Source organism: Crotalus tigris, unplaced genomic scaffold, assembly GCF_016545835.1.
Source record: "Crotalus tigris isolate CLP2741 ecotype Arizona unplaced genomic scaffold, ASM1654583v1 scf7180000017639.5415321, whole genome shotgun sequence".
In the NCBI taxonomy this organism is placed as follows: domain Eukaryota; kingdom Metazoa; phylum Chordata; class Lepidosauria; order Squamata; family Viperidae; genus Crotalus; species Crotalus tigris.
In genome coordinates this window covers 247,950-268,755 of record NW_024096532.1, presented here as the reverse complement: position 1 = coordinate 268,755, position 20,806 = coordinate 247,950, and the positions used below count along the sequence as shown (strand labels likewise).

At 43.3% G+C, this 20,806-nt stretch overlaps 1 protein-coding gene across 1 annotated transcript in view; it reads left to right on the top strand.

Annotated features, from left to right (window-relative positions):
- Positions 1 to 20,122, top strand: part of LOC120304423 (sacsin-like) — a 30,149-nt gene extending 10,027 nt beyond the window's left edge. Inside the window, exons 6-9 of the mRNA XM_039334941.1 lie at positions 3,809 to 3,955; positions 5,916 to 7,371; positions 8,006 to 8,094; positions 9,670 to 20,122. Coding sequence (XP_039190875.1) covers positions 3,809 to 3,955; positions 5,916 to 7,371; positions 8,006 to 8,094; positions 9,670 to 12,287 — 4,310 coding nt within the window. The 3' untranslated portion in view covers positions 12,288 to 20,122. The remainder of the gene's footprint in view (positions 1 to 3,808; positions 3,956 to 5,915; positions 7,372 to 8,005; positions 8,095 to 9,669) is intronic.
- Positions 20,123 to 20,806: the final 684 nt, after the last annotated feature.

Sequence of the window (20,806 nt, the reverse complement as noted above, 5' to 3'; positions counted from 1 at the left end):
CCTCCGTTGACTTTGTTTGTCAGAAGATCGCAAGAGGTGATCACATGACCTGCACATCACATCATATGACACTGCAACAGTCATAAATATGAAACAGTTGCCAAGCATCTGAATTTTGATCACGTGACCACGGGGATGCTGCAATGATTATAAGTCTGAAAAACGGTCATAGGTCACTTTTTTCAGTGCTGTCGCTGTCGTAACTTTGAAACAAAAGGTTGTAAGCCGAGGACTACCTGTATGAATTCTCACAAGAGAATGTGGAAAATGAAACTGGATTTTGGGGGTTATTTCTATCGGGTTCCTCGTGGTCATCCTAATTTAAGATGTCTATGTGTACAGAAATCATCCCTCCATCCCCACATCATCCTTTGAGTTTGTCTTTATTGGACAAGTCTCTCTTTTTTGTTTTTCCAGAAGTCATTTGCCATTGATTCCTTAACTACCCGGCTGTACCAGTGTTATGTTTAGCCTACATCCAAATAACGTGGGTGATGCTTAGATCAAGAACACCTTCAGCTTGTAAAATCAATCTCATTTTATCAATCTTCGTTTACCAATGGCTGTTCTTCAGTTGGCTGAAAGGCAGTTTTTTGTTTTGGGCCTTGGGGCCAATCAAGATATTTCCATGTTGCTTTTGGCAGACAAGCATGTTTTTATTTCCCAAATGCTGAGACATTAGTTCTGCGATATGCATCACAGGGAGTTTGGGGCATAGGTTGTTTTTCCATTAGCAAGAACTCTTTCTCCACTCTGTCCTCTCGTGGCTGGCTTCCTAAGTGACCTTGCCAGTAAATCTTTTTAGAACACAGCCACGTGGCAGCAAGGAAAGAGTGTTTCCCCAGCGCAGGAGCTGGCAGAAAAGAACGATGATGTAAAGTGATGATGATATTTGCAACCCATATTCTGCCCATGCAGTGAATCCAAATAGGGGGTTCTGTCCTCAAATGCAGAAAGGGAAGGGTGGGGGGAATACCTCATTTGGTATGCAGTTCCTGGCCACAGAAGACTGTTTCCAGGAAGCTGGTGAGATTAGAGGTCTGCCAGCAAGACTCATTCTCGGCTTATTTCTCATGCTGCTTTTGGTCAGTTTCCCATTCTCATGGTGTCATCACTTCCTGGGATCAGAGAAATGGCCACAAAAGAGCCATTCTCCCTTCGGGGGAGGAAAAAAAGGAGGAAGCAGGGGATCCTGGTGCCAGTTCTTCCAGCACCAAAAAGACCACCTCCCCACACCCAGTATAGAGATTGGTAAATTGCAGGGGTGGGGAACGATGGCCCTTTTTACTCGTGGACTTCAATTCCCAGAAGTCCTCAGCCAGCTATGCTATGCTGGCTCAGGAATTCTGGAAGTCAAAGTCCAAAAGTCATAAAGGGGCCATCATTCCCCACCTCTGCTGTAATGGAATGCATGGGTGACCTTGGGAGAAGAGGAGAGAGTCTGCCTAGGAAACAATCGGATAAGAGGGGCAGAAGCCTTCAGTTGCTTTAAGAGTTGCAGCAGTGGTTCTCAACCTATGGGTCGGGACCCCATTTGGGGTCGAATGACAATTTCATGGGGGTCACCAAACTATGCTGTCCGCCATTTTTTTCCCTTTTCCCTAGCTGTCCTACTCCCTCTTATTGGTGACCACACCCACTTGGGGGTCACCGCAACATGGGGAACTGTATTATGGGGTCACGGCATTAGAAAGGTTGAGAATCACTGAGTTGCAGGAAGAAACTGAGGAAGGACCTGACAGTTAAAATGGATCAAGCAGTTAAAAGTGGTGGGTGGGAAGATTGTACTTTTCAGACTTCTGTTAGTGTAGCCCTACAGTGAAGTAGACTTAGTTCATCTAGTCCTGTTTCCTGTCTGGTTTTACCTGGGAGCGTTGGCAGTAGTTGAAGAGTTGCTGTTTCCTTTCCCAGGCAGATTGCAGGTCTGCAGTAGGTAGCCCCACAAAATAGCTGCCCACAGCTTTAGCAGCAGGACTCCAGAACTACTGGTATATGAGAATGACCTTGAGAGAGGGAAAGAAGAGATGTTGCCTAGGACATGATCAGATAAAAGAGGGTATAGTCCAGAGCTGCATAAGGAGCGGAGAAAGAGACTCAGAAGAGCCTCTCCCCTAAGGCTACAAAAGAGACAGCAGGAGACTTGTATTTTCAAAGTAGCAGGATTCTGTTAACTTACCTTTACAATAAACTAGGCTTAGCTCATCTGGTCATGTTTCCTGTCTAGCCCACTTGAGAATGTTGACAAGAAAGGGTTTTTGGAGGCTAATTGTATCTCTGAGTTAACTAGTTGGGTCCACAATTCAGGTTTTGATGCAAGTAGTCTTCATTTAACATCCACTCTTTCAGCAACTCTTCAAATTTACAGTGATGCTGAATGAGTGGTATTGAATGACCAGAAAAGATTGCAAACCTTGAGAAAAGGGGGAATGTGAGAAAGAAAGTCAAAATAACCATGCCTTGATGTTGTTTATTATAAGGTGGGACAGAGAGAAACTTGGATAAACTTTCAAGAGTCTGACTCTAGTCTATCTTACTATAATTATTTATTCCTAAAATCCCAACCTTGTCGTTTTTTTATTTGCTCTGCCTTGAAGGGCTAATAAGATACCACCAGGCTACAAAATTGGTTTTTTTCATTATCTCAGCTATGAGTGGGAATTTACAGACAGGAAGAATTATGTATGAATGTATGTATGTATGCATGGCATGCACACTTCTATGCTGTCCATCTTTCCTAGAAGCAACTCTAGGTGGTTTACAATCATAAAAAAGATAAAACATGGAAACAATAAATATTAACGCTCAAATTAATTTAAAATTGACAAGGTGGGAAGGAAGGGAGCAAGATGTGTATGGGGAGGAGGTAGAGCTCTCTTTGTCCATTAACCATTTCCAGAATCAGCCCCCATCAGGGCCCAAGCCAGTTGGCAGAGCCAGGTCTGGAATTAAACTGGCAACTAGTGCAGCTCAAGGAACAGTGGTACGACATGGGCCACTCTAGGGACCCCACATACTATTTGCATGACTGCATTCAATGCCAGTTGTAACTTCCAAATATTCTTCAAGGGTAGCCCCCTGTAAGGCACATTGCAATAGTCAATGTTTTGTTGGCACTAGGAAGCATTCTCTTCAGAGATCAACCGCAACTTTTGCAAAAAGGTCAAACATAGCATAGCCGGGAAGCATGGGTGTGTGCAGCAGTAATTAGAGGGGGGTTTCTTACTCCAGGAGCTGCTGTTGTTCAGGAGTGGAGCCTTGACTGAATGACAGTTTTTGTTCTCCTGCGATTGGTTGGAGGTAACACTAACTGGCCTATTGGAATTCTCTGCAGACTCCCAGTATTTGGAGGTTGGTGGAAATAAAGAAGAGGAGTGCATGGGGTAAAGAGACTGGAAAGTGGCAAAAGTGGACTGGGAGAGTGGAGTGGAATGGAATGGAATGGAATAGAATAGAATAGAATAGAATAGAATAGAATAGAATAGAATAGAATAGAATAGAATAGAATAGGACTTTATTGTCACTTATCAGCATACATTAAAATAAAATTTTGTTGCATTCAGCTCCCAAAGGATAACCACTTCCAATATACACTGCATAAACATGACAAAAATTATGCTTATACCACATACACACACATATATGATACAGAGAAACAACACAGTCTAGTTCAGATGTACACATATACATGGCGAGAAAAAATAGATGTCCTTTGCAGGTGGAATACTACAAGGAATAAACTCTCTTTTATGACCCTGTAATCCCTCGTGTTAAAAAAGGAATATATGTAGTCCATGTTTTTCTTTCTTAGGACCTGCACTTCTGGCTTACAATAATGGCATTTTCTCTGAGGATGACTGGGAGGGGATCAAGAGTCCCGGCATCAGTCATAAGGAAGATGATCCATCTACTGTTGGTAGATTCGGCTTAGGCTTCAATTCTGTCTATCATATTACTGGTGAGTAGTTCTGCACATCTTGATTCAGGAGAGAGCAAATTTCAAAACCGACACACATTTCTGAAAACATTTCTTGGGCATAGTTTTTTCTTTTACCTCCACTGCCAAAATTCTGAAGTATTTCAAGAAAATGGAATTCTGTGCTTTGTATATATGAAATCCAGCAAGACACATTCCTGATATTTTAGATAAGGGAGGAGTTTTGTCAAAAGTATCCACATTGCCTTAATTTAAAACCAAACAAATCACATTGTGCCACCTGATTTATCAACCGTGGCTTATCATTTATTGTTTTGCACAAATCCAGCCAATTGTAGCATACTGTGAATGTAATAAGTGTGGTTTAGCGCAGTAAGGTTTGTATAGGTCACTAAGCCTTGATGTGATTTGCGAGGTTTGATTTAACCCAGAGGAATGGCTGCTAGAACCTAATGTGATATGTGAACATCCAATAAAGTGAAGATACTCTGGAACATTGTTGCTTAACCTTGACAATTTTTTTTATTAAAAGTTTTAAAAATTTCATACAATACATCCCAAATCCCTCCCACCCCTCCCCCGTTCCCCCACTTCCCAGAGCTGATTACAGGGTTACAAATAAACAAACATAATTTAACTAACATTACCCGATTATACTATCAATCAAATCCATAACATACTTTAACTCCTTTTCAAAATAAATATTAACAAATTAAAAACAAAAATAATAATATAATTAAACCATAATACTAAAAATAATATAAATTCAACCATATTAAACTATTAATAATAATCTAAAATTTACTCAAAAGCAAGATAATACTTTTCAGTCTCATATTTCTTTTGAATATAATCAATCCATCTTCTCCAAACCGAAATATATTTTTCTTGTGAATAGTCCTTCAAATAAGCAGAGATTTTTGCCATTTCTGCTAAATTAGACACCTTAAGTATCCATTCTCCCATAGTAGGCAAATAATTTTTCTTCCAATATTGCCCCACCAGTAATCTTGCAGCTGTTATAAGATTCAACATCAAATTAATTTCTTTAACATCAAAATCTACAATAATACCCAACAAAAAAAATTGCGGCGTAAACTTTATCTTTCTCTTAAAAATCTTTTGAATATTCCACCAAATCTTAATCCAAAAAGCTTTTATGTCTCTACAAGTCCACCAAATATGAAAATAGGTTGCATCTAAACTTCCACATCTCCAACATTTGGGCTGTAAATTAAGATACATGCAGGACAGCTTTTGAGGATCCAAATGCCATCTATAAAACATTTTATAGAAATTTTCTCTTAAATTTTGAGCTTGAGTAAATTTTACATTTCTAATCCAAATTGTCTCCCATGTGTCCAATAAAATCGGCTCTTGAATATTTTGAGCCCATTTTACCATACAGTCTTTAACTAACTCCATTTCAGAATCCAATTCTATTAAAACATTATAAATTCTCTTTATATGGGCTCGAGTTTGATCTTTAATCTGTTTTACCAAATTCACATCCTCTAAAGTAATACCAACTTTTTGATCTAAACTCCACCTCGACAATTTTAACATGTGTGGATTTCAATTCACAGAATTATGGGAGTTGAAGTCCACACATCTTAAAACTGGAAAGGAAACATTGTTGTAGGGTGAAATTCAGCTCTGCTGAGTGCATTTGCTCTTTGCTTAGCAACAATCCAATGCTGGTTGCCCTTTGCCATTCCCTGCCATTTTCAACTTTGTTTTACACAATATTGTCCCTCTGCAATCAGTTGGTTGTTCTTGGGGTACATTGCCTGGTTATCTGGTCTACGACATTAATATTTTCTGGTGGTCCAAGTATTAATCAGGTACAACACTGTTAAGATCCAAGATCCAAGTGGCTACTATTGACTAATACGGACTGAAATAAGAGAGGAGGAAAGTAATTGAAGTAGGAGTGCTCACCGCATGTTTGTGAAGCTAAATTTTCCTTCTCATCCTTCAGATTTTCCATCAATTCTCTCTGGTGAATTTTTGGGAGTGCTGGACACACAGCAAATAGCACTTGAGGAAGGAGGTCAGCTGTGGAATATAGAGGAATGGGAGGAGGCATCTGATCAATTCCAACCATTCTGGGCAACACTGGAATCCCTTGGTAAACCCTGCCCAGCAGTCAAAGGCCACTTCCCTGGCACCCTCTTTCGCTTTCCTATTCGGCAGAGCCCCTCCAAGATCTCAGACAACATCTACAGTGCACAACGGGTGCAGGAACTGCTGCGCTCATTCTTAAATGATGCCCCCATTAGCTTGCTGTTTCTCAGGAACATCCAGAAAGTGACCCTGGGCATGGTTGGGTCCGACGGTGCCATTTGTGAGCTGCTAAAGGCTGATGTCTCAGCTCGTCCATATTGTGAGTCAAATGCCGTTCAAGACGTTCAAAAACCAATCAAAGCATCTCTGAACCAGGGTAGAAACAGAAGTATCTCAGAAATATTTGCTGATTACAATCTTGGCGCCACACTGGAGACCAATGGCTGCATCAAAACACTTGCTTTACAAGGTAGTGGGGTTGCTAAAGCCACCAGCTGTGAGTGGCTCATATTGTCAGCAGAAGCAAAAAAAAATGCTCTCCGGGGATTGTGGGACCTGGCTGAGAAGGTGAGATCCACACCAGCATTATCCTTGGCCTACTGTTTGCAGGACAGATGCACCGGCCGCCTTAGCTGTGTCTTGCCTCTCCCAGCCACTGAGGAAAACGTCACTGGATTGCCACTGCACATCAGTGCTCCCTTTCAACTCACTGATGACAGGAGGCATGTGCAGTGGTCTGAGGAGGGGTCCCAGGCACGGGGGGCTGAGGGCCGTTGGAACCACTTACTTATGGAGGAGGTACTGCCTGTTGCTTATTGCCAAATGGTGGTGCTGGCCTCCTCCTGTCCTGGTGACCCATATGGGGCATGGCCAGACCCAACTCATAGCCAACAACTCCGGTACAAGCCTCTAGTAACTGAAATATGCCAGAGATTAAGGAACATGAAACTCTTGGTGAGGGTTGGAGAGGGGGACCCTCGCTTGCTCCATCCTTCTGAAGCCATCCTTTTGCCAAAGCCAGTCTTGGATAAGCCCATAGGCCCAGTGCTGGAGAAGGCCCTCCTTTTGGCAGGATCACCGCTGGTAGCAGCCCCTCCTCATGTGCGTCAAGCCTTGGTGTTGGGTGCAAAAGATGGGACAGTAGTGCAGGAGGCCACATCCAAGTTTGTGGGAGGGGCACTGCAACGTGCTGCCAACATCTGGAATTGGCTCACAGAGTCTGAGAAAAAGTTGTTATTGGAATATTTGGTTGAAGATGGGTGTTACCTGGAACTGAAGGATCTGCCCCTACTTCCAACAGCCAATGGGCACTATACCTGCTTTGGAGATGCTGGAGAGACCGTATTTATTGAGAATCCTAACTTTCCCAGGTGAGCAGCCTCCCCTCATTCCCTCCCCAAAATAGTCTAATTTTGTCTTCCCTTTCTTCCTCCTTCAGCATACTGTACCTCCTGATTTGATTATCTGAATTTAGTCAGGCTTGAACATCTGTTAAGGTAGAAATTCAAAATGCTTTAACTATAAAGGGAAGCAGAACTTTACTGATTTGTTCCAGAACCGCTGAAGGTCAGCGTCAAGAGATGCATTTAGAGATGTCACACTCTAAATCTTGGACTGAACATACCTTTATTTCCTAAGACATCTTATGTTCTAGGGCTAGGCAAAGAAAATTAAATAGAAAGCTGCATCACTTTTTAGTCTGTATTTTGCCAAATAGACCGGTTACCATACTAAAAAAGTAAGAATGGTTGTTGACTTGTAGAAAATGTTTGTTTGTTTCGAAAAAGATGGAAGAAATTATTCATGGTAACAGACATCATCCAGGGAGATGGCAGTGAGAGTGTGAAGAATTAAGCTTGGAGTTTGCTAAATAAACCAATTGCCTTAATATTTGATGGGCCTGTGTAGTATTTACAACCTTAAAATATATAGAGTAAGATCCATTTTATTAACCTTCTCAGTACTTTGTAGTTTATTTATGGATCCTTTCTCTTGGTTTTGCAGAATTCTTTTGCCTGGTTTGGCCAACCAATTTCTTCCCAAAGATCTAACTCCTGTGTTGCTGAACCATTTGCAAGCAATTGCCAAAAAAAGTAAGCTGTTATCTTTCCCTTATGTGAGCCCCTCAAGCAAGGGAGGGTAATGGGCTGTGAGAATAACCTTGAGGAACGGAAAGAAGAGCCACAACTAAAACAACAGTAGTGTTGTCTTCGGTTGTGGCTCTCCTTCATGTGTATGTTCAAAGTAATTGTTCCATCCCATTAGAGTGGCTGGAAGCAGGCTTATCCAGTTGATTGCAACTTCTACTATCTCAGTGGGATACTGGTTGCAGAGGATGGAGTTAATTGAATATATCTGAAGGACAATATGATTGGGTCTTAGCATGTCCATGTAGACACATAGCAGCTAGCTGCTCTCTGAGAACAGACTATACCCTAGAACAGACATGTCAAACTCGTGACGTCACGCAACGTATCGGGATGGTTTTGGCAATGGGGTGGGCGCAGCTTCTGAATGACATGTCTGGCCCGCAGGCCGGCAGTTTGACACTCCTGCCCTAGAAGAAGGATAGTGAGCTTTTCCATATTGCAATTGCTAATCAGGTAGGATACACCTGACTTACTGGTGCAGTTAAAAGGGAAAAGTCGTTCTCCTCCTTTTTGGTTTTAATTTATGGTTCTGTAAAGCAAAGGGTAGGAGGAGGATTCGTCTTCTCGAGATTCAGGATTTTCTTCCAATAGAAAACAAAGGGCAAATGCAATTTTCTCCCAAAGGAAGTCAAAGACTTTTTTTGTCAGTTGTAGAGTAAACGAGACGTTTTGACTTCTGGCCACAAAAGTGCCTTCAGAGGTCATTTGAGTATGTAAGACTATCTGATCTGATTTGGATCAGGCACAGAGTGCATGTAATAGAGCTACTCACTGCAAAGTCTGAAAAGTAACCTTTCCAACTAGAATCGTGGCTTGAACCTAAGTCTCCTTGCTTCTAGACTAACATTCCAATAGTGTGTCGGCATTCTCTTGTTAGAATCATCAAATGCAATTAGCTAGAAAATTAGTATGGTACCTCTGGAAGAGAATATTTGTAGCTCAGGGTTGGGGGCCTTAGTGCTGAGGGGTTCTTGGTGCACTGATGAAGTTACCTAGTTGGGTAATGGAATGTCTGCAAGAAAACAATCATGTTCAGAGATCTCCAAGGACCCCACAACAGCATGATCTCAAACCATTCAGAGACGTTTGCGATATAGCCTTTAGCACAGATCAAAAATATTTCCGTAAATCTTTAGCTCCAACAGAGATATCGCAAAGGTGCTTTTTCAAAAGGCAACTGAACTTTGTTTTCTCTTTGAGGAATATATTTTGCTACTCATCCAAGAAGCTTCATCAGTTCTGATTGGATGGTGGGGGGAATGGAAGGATTAGTTCTGAAGAGAGACTATCCAGTCAGAACTAACTCTAAGGTCAGAACTGGTCTTTTTATCCCCCCACCCTCCAGTCAGAACCGATGAAGCTTCTTGGATGAGAAGCAAAACTTTTTCCTCAAAGAGAAAATGAAGTGTAGTTGCCTTTTGAAAAAGGACCTTATGACTGAGAATCTCCAAAGACATTCCTCCAACAGAGATGCACAAACATTGGTACTTGATCCTTGTGTCTTTCCTGTCTCTCTAGGGTTATTCAAAAATCTGGTCTCCTTGAATCAAGCCATCATTGAGAAGAATCTTCCCAGAGCTCTCCCGAGAGGTTGGGTCAGCAGCAAATCTGTTCCTGTTATTTGGAGCCCCAGTGCGTATCCTGGCGAACCTCCCCTTGAGTGGATTTCCGCTTTCTGGACTTTCCTGGCACACCATGCCTCTTCCCTGGAACCCTTTGAGGGATGCCCGATAATACCACTGACGCCTCTGTATAATTCTCTCAATGGCATTCAGTTGGCTCGACTTTTGCCCCAACCCACCCTCATATTCCAAAGGCATAATGGGCACTGTTTGCCAGACGCAGTGGCTAAAATTTTGGAAGTGTTGGGCTGCACCGTGATCCAGAAGTGGGACTCCAGTTGGTCCCACCACCAACTAAAAGAATATGTTCTAGAACCCACACCTAGCAATGTCCTGCAAGTTTTTGTCCATCTGGGAGTAGCAAATGTAACAAACCACCTGACATTTTTGTCCACCTGCCAGATTGAAAGCTTGAGTGCTTTTCTCTCTACAGCTGTCTCATTCTCTCAAAAAGATATCGGAGTCCTCACTAAATTGCCACTCTTCTTCAAGATGCCTTCTCTTCTTCCACCTTCCAAGGCAGCCTTGGTATCAGCCCAGGATTATTTGGCTTTAGAAAAGACCTTGGTTCCACCAGTGCCTACAAATCTCTTGACTCCAGAGCCTGTGCTCTTGTGTCGCAATGAAGCTGAACGATGCTTGCTCTTCAAAATCCGCAGAAAGCTTCTGGGGACGCCGGATCTGTGCTTGCTGTGTGTCCGAGCAATGAAGAAGGGGTCCTATGCCAATCGGACTGAGGATGCCAAGCAATTCATGTTGTGGTTATTGCGCAATGGAGATACACTTTTTAGCCAGAGCCAAGAATTACAAGCTTTGTGCCACGATCTTCCATTTGTGGATTGCGGATCAACAGAATTGCTTCGTCCCTGTCATCTCTACGATCCAGAGAACAGCACATTGCTGGCTTTATTAAGACCGAGCCATTTTCCCAAAGGGCCCTTTCAGGAGCAAGCAATGTTGCGAATCCTTCGTACGCTGGGTCTGAAATCAGATCTTAGTGCTGTCTCTCCAGCAGATGCAATAACTGCTGCAAGGGAAGTGGCTGTAAGTGAAATGGCAACTGCCAAGGCCAAATCCCAGGCCCTTATCCGGGTTTGCAATGAGAGTCCCCTACTGTCACGTTTATCTCCTGAGATGCTGAAGCAGCTGAGGTCCTTGCCTTGGGTTCCTGCCATCAATTCCTCTAAGCTTGGGCCAGCTGGAGTCTTCCTAGCACCTGAATCAATTCGTTCAGAGAGGTATGCAGGTCTTGTAGGACAGGTCATGGGACTGACAAATGCTTTTTGGGCCCACGCTGCAGAAGAATTGGGCCTGGAACGCTTACCTCCTCCAGAAAAGGTGATGGAAAACTTAGCTGACCTGGTACAAGCCTATTGCCCTAAAGAGACACCCCTGTTAACTGCAAAGTTGCGTAGCATCTATCAACACATGCAACAGCATCTCTTCGATTTCCCGCATCCACCCACGTACACTTCAGTGTGGAATGGGAAGGGCTTCTCGTGCCCAAAAGACGTGGTACTGTCCTTTCCTAATGATTTGGACTTTGCACTCCTAATGCCACGAGTTCCTCCGGATTTCCAAGACTATAGGCAGCTTTTTGCAAAATGGGGTGTCCAGCAGTCACCCAGCGAGAAAGATGTAGACCAGGCTCTTCGTAAGCTGGCAGAACAAATCAATGCCAGACCAAAAGGGGGTACACAGGCTGAACTACTCCTCTTCATAGCTGTTTTGGACTGGCTTAGCAATCAAGGTCACCATGGGGAAGAGGAAATGCTTATACCGGTGCAGATCGTAGGTTTGGTTGGTTTTGCTCTTCGCCCTGCCAGTTCAGCACTGTATTGTGACATGGATCGTGCCCATCTTGCTGATTTGGGTGGAGACCTACCCATTTTGGTGCATGAAGCGGTTTCTTCTGCCACAGCTGCTTTCTTTGGGGTGGAGATGATGAGTACCAAGTTGTCAGGCTTAGAACTGTTTGAGGCTTGGGGGCCTTCAGAGCCCATCACTCTCCGGATCCGTAACATCCTTCGGGAGTACAGCCAGGATGCTGATGTGTTTCAGGAACTGCTGCAGAATGCCGAGGATGCCAGTGCTAAGACTTGCCACTTCTTAATAGACCTCCGGCAGCATGACGCTACTAAAGGACTTCTGGATCCTGGCATGGCTACTTGCCAAGGCCCGGCCCTTTGGGCCCAGAATGATGCACTGTTTACTGAGGCAGATTTCTCCAACATTACCCAACTAGGTGCAGCCACCAAGGAGCACCAGGAGGACAAGATTGGTCGCTTTGGCCTAGGTTTCTGCACTGTCTATCATATGACTGATGTGCCTTTCCTTCTCAGTGGTCACACTGTCCTTATCTTTGATCCCAATATCACCCATCTCCGAAAACATATCCATAGTTCAGCCCGACCAGGCATCCGTTTGAATTTGACCTCCAGAGTCGCTGCTTCATTTCCAGAGCAATTTTGGCCTTTCAGGGGAATATTTGGATGTCGAATTGGAGAGAAATAACAAGGCACTCTGATCCGTTTGCCTTTCCGCACTGAACAGGAGGCCAAAGAATCTCAGATATGCCCTGAGCCATTTGGACCCAGCCGGATCAAAGGACTAGAAACTGGTTTCCAGGAGATGTCCCAGTACCTGCTGATTTTCTTGCATAATGTGCAGGAGGTATCACTCTCCTGCCTTGCACAGGGTTTCAGTTCTCCAGAGGTTGTGCAGCCACTGGCAACAGTAAGCCGAGAAGTACTGAATGAGATGGGCTTTGCCCTTATACGATTGAGAACAACTTGGCAATCAGTTGTGGATATCCACCATTTTCTGCTTCATGCATGTTCAGCTGGTGGAGAAGCTGAGGAAATATTCAGAAAGGGAAGAAAAAGGGGTATCCATTTCTTGCCTCCTTCTGCTAGGGTAGCCTTACCACTCCGCCCTAGTACCACCATTGGACGATGGCTCCCGGATATACGTGGTTTTAAAGGCCATGTCTTCTGTTTCTTACCTCTTCCCATTGAATCAGGTCTCCCACTGCATCTCACAGCTCCCTTCGCTGTGCTTAGTAATCGCAAAGGACTCTGGGATACCACAGAAAAGGGCCAGTGGAATATAGCACTGCTACGAGATTCAGTGACAGCTGCATGGCTTGGGGCACTAAATCAGCTCCGACACATGTACAAACAAGAACTGCTGGAGGACTACGAGTATTATGATTTTTGGCCTGATATATACAGTACCAAATATCCTTTCACTGAAGCAGCCAAAGCCTTCTATCAAGCGCTAATCGATGGAGTAAACGGGGAGCAGCCAGTTCTCTTCTCTGATGGACAAAAATGGCGCCCACTTAATCATGCTTGCATTTTGGATGATGATATCATTTGCGAGACACAACTGAGTTCTATAGCAGTGAGAGCCTTCTCGTTACTCTTACCAGAACCACAGATTGTAGTGCTTCCTGGGAATATGCGTAAAATCTGCTGCCCCAGTGAGATTTACTACCACAAGCTGAATTCCTTAGTACATTTGATTGAACCAATCCTGGACAAGGAAGCCCTTGGGGGAAACTCCAAGCTCTCTAAGGAGATAATGGAATTCCTAGGAGTGAAATGCAAACCATCTGTAACTACAGTGCTAAAGCAACTGGAGAAAGCATCCTTTTGTTCCAATGCTCTCTCCAAAAAAAAGTTGGCTAAGATGGTCCAAAATTGTTATGCTTTTCTCAATGATGCAGTCCAGAACAATGAAAGTAGGGTAGAGATAGCGCAAAAGGCACAGACATTCCCCTTCATCCTGGTCAGTGTTGGCTTTGTGCCAATATGTAAAGTGTCTCACAATCTGGCTTTCGACGCTATTCCATATCTCTTCAAATTGCCTGAGGAGTACTGGCAACAAAAGAATCTGTGGGAGTGTATCGGTCTACGTGATGTATTTACCTTGGATGATTATGCTTCTGTTCTGGAAGCCCTGGCTGAAAATACAGCTGGACAGCCACTTTCTGTAGAAAAACTAGAAATTGTACTTAGGTTGATCACTGCAGGACTTGCTGGAGTTTTGCCAGAAAATCAACAACTGGATTCTTATTTGTCCCAGAAAATGTTTTTCCCAGACCAGGACAAAGTCCTACGACAATTGCCTAAGCTGTTGTTTGATGATACTCCATGGCTCCCACGTGAGAGTGGAACACCATTTTGCCATAGTATGATTCCACGGGAAATTGCTGTGCGCTGTGGCATATCGACCAAAAAGCACCGTATACTGTCCAGGTTACGGATTCAGAAACTTTCTCTTTGGGGCACAGATTTTGGAGCTAAGGAGGACTCTTGTACCCGCCTATCTAACATCCTTCGGGAGTATTCCTCTTCACAGGATGTGCTGAAAGAGCTGCTGCAGAACGCTGACGATGCTGGTGCGAGTGTCATCCATTTCCTTTGGGATCGCCGCCAGCATCCAACAGAGCGTGTTTTCAGTGATGACTGGAAGTCTCTTCAAGGTCCAGCCCTCTGCATCTATAACAACCGGACCTTCCAATTGAGCGATATTGAGGGGATCCAGCGCTTAGGCCATGGTGGCAAAAGAGGAAGGTGGGATGCTACAGGAAAATATGGTCTGGGATTCAACACTGTTTACCATTTGACAGATTGCCCTGCATTTGTCACAGGGAATAGAACACTATGTGTCTTTGATCCCACATTGCGTTATCTCCCAGAGTCTGATGAGGTTTCACCTGGTGCACAGTACAATCTCACAAAAGGTTTCAGAGAGGCCTTTTTGAATATTTATGACACCTTTTTGCCTGATGTGTTTGAGTTGGAACAGGGCACACTTTTCCGGTTGCCCCTGCGTACTCCTGCAGGGGAGAACCTCTCTCCTATTTGTCAGAAATCAGTGTCTGAGATAGATATGGAGAATATGTTGGAAGCTCTTAAAGAAGACGCAGAATGTCTCATGGTGTTCCTCAATCACATTCGCACTGTAATTTTCTCTGTTATGGGTGAGGAAGACAGGAAACCCAAAGAGTTATTGCGGGTTGAAACTGAAGGAGGGGAACCTGGAAGGCTCGAGTACCAGAAACATCTGCAGCAGAGAGCTGCAGCAGGAGGCCTGGAGATGAGCAAACCAGTAACCGTCTTCTACAAAATGAAGATCAGCACTAATCTCTTGCGTGATCCCAGCATCTGGTGGGTTGGAAGGCAAATTGGAATGGACAGCCCAGAGACCATAGAGGGCATGCTACTGCCATATGGTGGTGTAGCTGTTTGTCTTAATAGACAAGTGTGTGGGAGGGCTTTCTGCACATTGCCCCTGCCAGGAAGGACAGGCCTTCCCATCCATGTCAATGGGAACTTTGATGTGGATTCAGCTCGGCGTGACTTAAGGAAAGATAGCAGTGAAGGGGATGTCAGTTCAACCTGGAATAGGTTAGTCATGCAATATCTGCTGGCCCCTTTATATGGCCAGTTACTTAAAAACCTGTGCCAGACATTTGGGAGGGAACCACTGAAATTTCATACTCTGCAGAAATGCCATGATCAACTTGCTCAGAAGTATTTGCAATATTTTCCAATTGTGACCAAAGATGTATCCCCTGTTTGGCAGCAGCTGGTAACCCATCTGTATAAGCTGATGCATAAAGACCAGCTCCCATTGTTGCCAGTTTATCAGAAAAATGTTAATTACAAAAAAGCCCGTAGAATTGAAACAATAAGGGTGTGTTGGAGTGCACCCAAAGAAGAGGATTCCACCAGAGGCCCCTATTTCCTGAAGAATACAATAGAGGATAAAATTCTTGAGCGCACTCTTCAGGAGCTGGGCATGAGCTTGGTCCCTGCCTTTGAACAACTACAAGAGATACATGACCAATTTGTTATGGCGGAAATTGATGTACTGACTCTCGATTCTCCTTCCCTCTGTCATTTTTTGAAGAGTGTGCTCAACTTCTTACCATGCTCACTAAATCAAACTCCTGTAAAGAATCGTTGCATTTGCTTTGCTCTCCTAACCTTTTCTCTCAGTGGACTGTGCTCTGATGATGTGAATTGCGTGGAAGGACTTCCATTACTGGTGACTAATGATAATGTGCTGAGATGTTTCAGCCAACAAGAACCTGTTTATCAGAAGACCAGTGCTTCTGAGCTTTTCCCACATCGTCAGCATTGTTTTTCTGCCTTTGCAGATTGCAATCTGAATCAGCTTCTATTAGAAATGGAATTCCTGAAGAAGTTTACTTTAGATGAATCTGTGGCTTACATACAAGAGATGTTGACACTGGATAGCTGGGGTAATGATAGCAAACGCCAGAAGAGTTGGTTAGGGAAAGTGTGGAAGTTCTTTGAAAGTCAAATCTGTGAGACACAGAATAAGGAAAAAAGGAACGAGCTATTTGCAAAGCTCATTTCCCTCTTCAAAGGATGTACTCTGCTCCCTGTCTATGGTTCCAGTATGTTGATTCCTCTTGAATCCCTTGGTACGTTGATACCTAATAACTTAAGCCCAGTTTGTGAAATTCTTCATAAGCTGGGCTTTGCCAAATTAGATAAGTCCCTGTTGCCTCCAGAGTTGACTGTATACTGCATCAGTCCAGAGCTACTGAAGATCGAAGACTCTATAGAAGTGCTGGAGCAACTGTCTACCCACAGTAGCCTATGCTGGAATGAACTTGAGTCACTTGATTATGATATACTCTTGAGGTTTCTCTGTGAGGATCTGGGAAAGTTAAATAATCAAGCATTATTAGCAAAACTGAAAGCTTTGCCTGTCTTTGAGACATATCAAGAAAAATATGTATCCCTAGTTTCATATGATAAAGTCTATCGTCTGGTATCCAAAAATCCAAAGCTCTGTAAGAACTTTTTGGAACTTTATGAATTGGATGGAAGGACTGTTTTACTCAAGGACACCAGTTGGAATCAAAAGTTGAGCAAGTGCTTTGGTATTGGAGAAATGAATGATTTGCAACAGTTTATGCTACTTTTACCTCAGATACCCAGTCTTCCTGAGGCCAAAGTACTGGAAGCCTTGAAGTTACTCTTCAACATCAAGTTACACTATGATGAAGAGTATGAGACCCAGAAACCAGTTGTGGTGTCAAGATTCAAATCCTTTGCCTTCATTCGGGATGAGGAGAATGTGTTGCGTCCTGTATCATACTTCTACCAATATCAGAATGATACAATTTTTCAAGAGTTGGGATTATGCTCTCGATTTGTACCAGAGGAATTCTATGATTCAATGCGTCCAATCAATATGTTTGAAGTGAACATGTTTTTATTGGATGTGGGTTTGCAGGAGGTGATTTCTGAGGAAGATTTTTTGAAATGTGCTACCCAGGTTGAACGAGAGGCATTTGGCAGCGGTTCCACTTCTGAAAGTGTCCGAGGAAAAAGTAAAGCACTCTTGAAATATCTATTTTCCAGAGCAAAAGATGAACTGTCTAATTCCTTCCTGGCAAAATTGTCCAAGCTCCGTTTCCTTGTACCACGTCTCCTCCCTGATAAACTGTGTAGCCTTCACACGCCATATGCCCCTTGCAGATCTCCAGTGGCACCCCAAGGTTCTTTGTACTGTTCAAAAAATGTTGCACTCTTTTGGACTTCAGCAGTTGCTTTCTCTTTTAAGGACCATGTTGGAAAAGAAGGTAGGGATGTTTTAAAAAAACTTGGAGTGATATGCACAGTACCTACCGAAGTGGTCTTGGAAAATTTGAGCAATGTCTGTCAAGTAACCTGTGATACCCTAGAAAATAAGGAAACTCGGGCAGAAGTTCTAAAATGCATGTACAAATTCCTGTCAGAACAGGAAGAAATAGATGTGAATTCCCTTAAAGGCCTTCCTGTGATACTGACAGATGATAATGAAGTAGCTACGGCAGAAAATGTGGTGGTCCATTTGCAACACTCAAATGACTTTCGGCCATACATGTACATGCTGCCATCTAAGTTAGGGGGTTGTATAGATGTCTTTGAAAAGTTGGGAATGCAAACTGAGCCAACCATCTATCATTATGCCAGTGTTCTGGCCAGGATCCAAGAAGAGACTACAGAACGGATGAAACTGCAGGCCAATCTTACTAAAGCAGTGCTCAGGGCCACTCAGTTTCTCTTCCATCTGTTGGAAGAAGCAAAGGAGCCAGTGGATTTCTCAAAGCTGCAAGAACTTTATCTCCCTTGCATTGATGGGAAGCTATATCCATCAAACACTTTAGTATTTAGTTTCTACCAATCTGGCCAAGAACCCCTTGCTTTGAAAAACACACTTCGCTTTCTGGTTGATCTCTCTGAATGTTCCATATCAGCGGACAAGTATAAGCAGTGGAAACTTCTGCGCTTGCTACCTGAAAATCTGCACCCCAAGAATTTGGATAACATTGTTGAAGAACAACTAGAAGAGACCTCTCTGACACTGTGCATGTATCGGGAATACTGTGAGTTTCAGAACAGTCTCAAAGAACTTCTGGTTTCTCTTGATTTCCAGAATGCGCTGATTGCACTACTGAAATGGCAGAGTAAAACGGAAGAGATAGAAGACATAAATGACGGACTCTTCTCTCCAGATCAGCTAGAAGTGGTGTGCTGTGAAAAGCTCTGCATTGTAATGGTCTACAACCTGCAACTTTTAGGGGAAACTGAACGTGTCAAGACAGTGCATGTTGCAACAACACCAGATGGCAAGACAAAGATTTACCTTACTCACCAGGAAAGCATGAGTCGGCAAGAGGGAATACATATTTTCTCAACTCTAGCCATTGAAATTAATAAGCTTTTGGGAGAAAGACTTCAGCCAGAAGCTATGGGGATCCTCATGGAAATTCTAGCTTGCGAAAGACCTAAAGATACTGCTAAAGTCCTAGAGAAACGCAGAGTGCCCCTGTATCAGCAAGGAAACCTAAATGCTTATGATCTTCCTCCTCCAGGAGAAGATATCCCTGAGGAATGGTATGACAGTCTGGATATGAGCATTCTGCATACCTTTATGAAAGGAGATTATGTGGGCTATCTGGCTTCTTCCCAGCCCAAGGAGCATTACCTGTATGCTGTTGTCCTTGAAGTACTTGAGTCACAGAAGAATGGTGCTGGTCAAATACACAGATATCGTATTGACTTGGGAGGAGGTCGGCAAGAAGAAGTGACTGCTTATGACTTGTACCATTTCAAGAGAAATAAGCCAGTCTCCGATTCAAATAAAATGGTAGTGCTGGCTGCAGTTTCCGCTGATGCTGCCCAAGTAGTAAGACCAGATATTAATGAGTATTGGCATCACCGGCCACTGAGCGAGGTGAAGAAAGAGATAGATGCGTGCCTAGATCAAGTTTGGAGACTTTCAGAAGAGGAGAAGAAGAAAGCCCTTAGAAGATTATATCTATGTTACCACCCAGATAAAAATCTTGGCCAGGAAGATTCTGCTAATGAACTCTTCATATATCTTAAAGAAAATATCAAGGAGATGGAGAAGGGAATGAGGTCAAATGGCCCCAAAAGTAGCAATTCCTATCACAGAAACTTCTCAGACTGTTGGAGTGAATGGGATCAGCAAGCTCATCAGCATCAACAGAGGCACTATGAATTTACCAGAAGTGGTGGTGGTGGAGGAGGAAGAGGAGGAGGAGGAGGAGGAGGAGGAGGCAGTTACGATTTCTGGTCATACCATCGATGTGGACCAAACTCTTCAAAATCACAACCAAATCACTGTTTCCTGGAGGCAAAGCGTTGGCTCCGGCAAGCAGAATGTGATCTGCAGGTAGCAGCCAGCATTGCTGGAAATGGCAGCACTGAATGGCTGCTGTATGTGACTTTCCGGGCTATGGAGAAGACTCTGACAGCAGTTGAGTACAACCAGGGAGGTGGCTTTAAGAGGAATCTCTCTCTTGCAAAGCTGGCTGATAAGGCAGCATCTTATGGATGTGAGCTGGCTAAACTTCCTGAGCAGATAGATGTGCTCAGGGAACACGGCGTGGATGACAAGATAACACAGTATCCCAAATATCATACTTTACCCACCATTCCTAATGAGGCCTTTTCTGCCTGCAAAGAGCAGGATGTGCTATTGTCAGCATGGGAGATCTTAAACATGGTAAAGAGATGGCTTGGCCTCTAAACACCCCAACCCTGCAAATATTAGAAGCTGGGAAGGAGCATTGTATATAGAATGCAGCAGTACCTGTAAAGACATTTTGCAGATAGATGCTTTAAAATGAGAAAGATGGTTCTCTTGAAAAAAAGTAGCCTCACAGAACCTGTATTCTTTGTAGATGATAAAATAATAGAGAGTCTATGAAACAGTATGCATATTTTTTTAATATGGACATTCCATTTTTTTGTCTTTTGATAAGTTTCTTTAATAAACTTGGCTTTCTTAAATAACCAATTAAAGAATTGATTATATATTTATGGAGGGGAAAAATGGAATTATTATAGCCATAGGTTCCTTGATAGAAATTTCATTTCCTCTTTATCTTTGTATTTGATTCTTCTATAACAGGAATGCCAAACTGCCAGCCCCCAGTCCGGATGTGTCATCCCGAAACAGCGCTCACCCCATTGCCGGCAATGGGGAAAATGTCACGATACGTCACGCGACGTCACATGACATCGCGAGTTTGACATGCCTGTTCTATAAGATCAACCACCAGTTCACCCGAATATCCAATAACTACCGTAGAAGTAATAGGCAGTGTTTTTCCCAATGGATGTGCTTACTGAAATTCTCGTGACTAAATGAATATGTGCCATCAAGTTGGTGTTGATTCTTCATGTCAAAATAAATTTTCCCCATGATCTGTCCCTCATCTGGTACTTCAGGTTTTCCAGTGGCTTTTCAACCTTTTCATCCATAGTACCACTTTTAGAATATGGCCAACATTCAAGTACCACCAGTCACCCAGCAAGGTGTCAAAAGCTTGATGACAAAAAAAAATGAAAAAAATGATAAAGTACAGATAGTCCTCAACTTACAACAGTTTGCTTGGTGACTGTTCAAAGTTACAACAGCGCTGGAAAAAGTGACTTATGACCATTTTTCACACTTATGACAAATTGCAG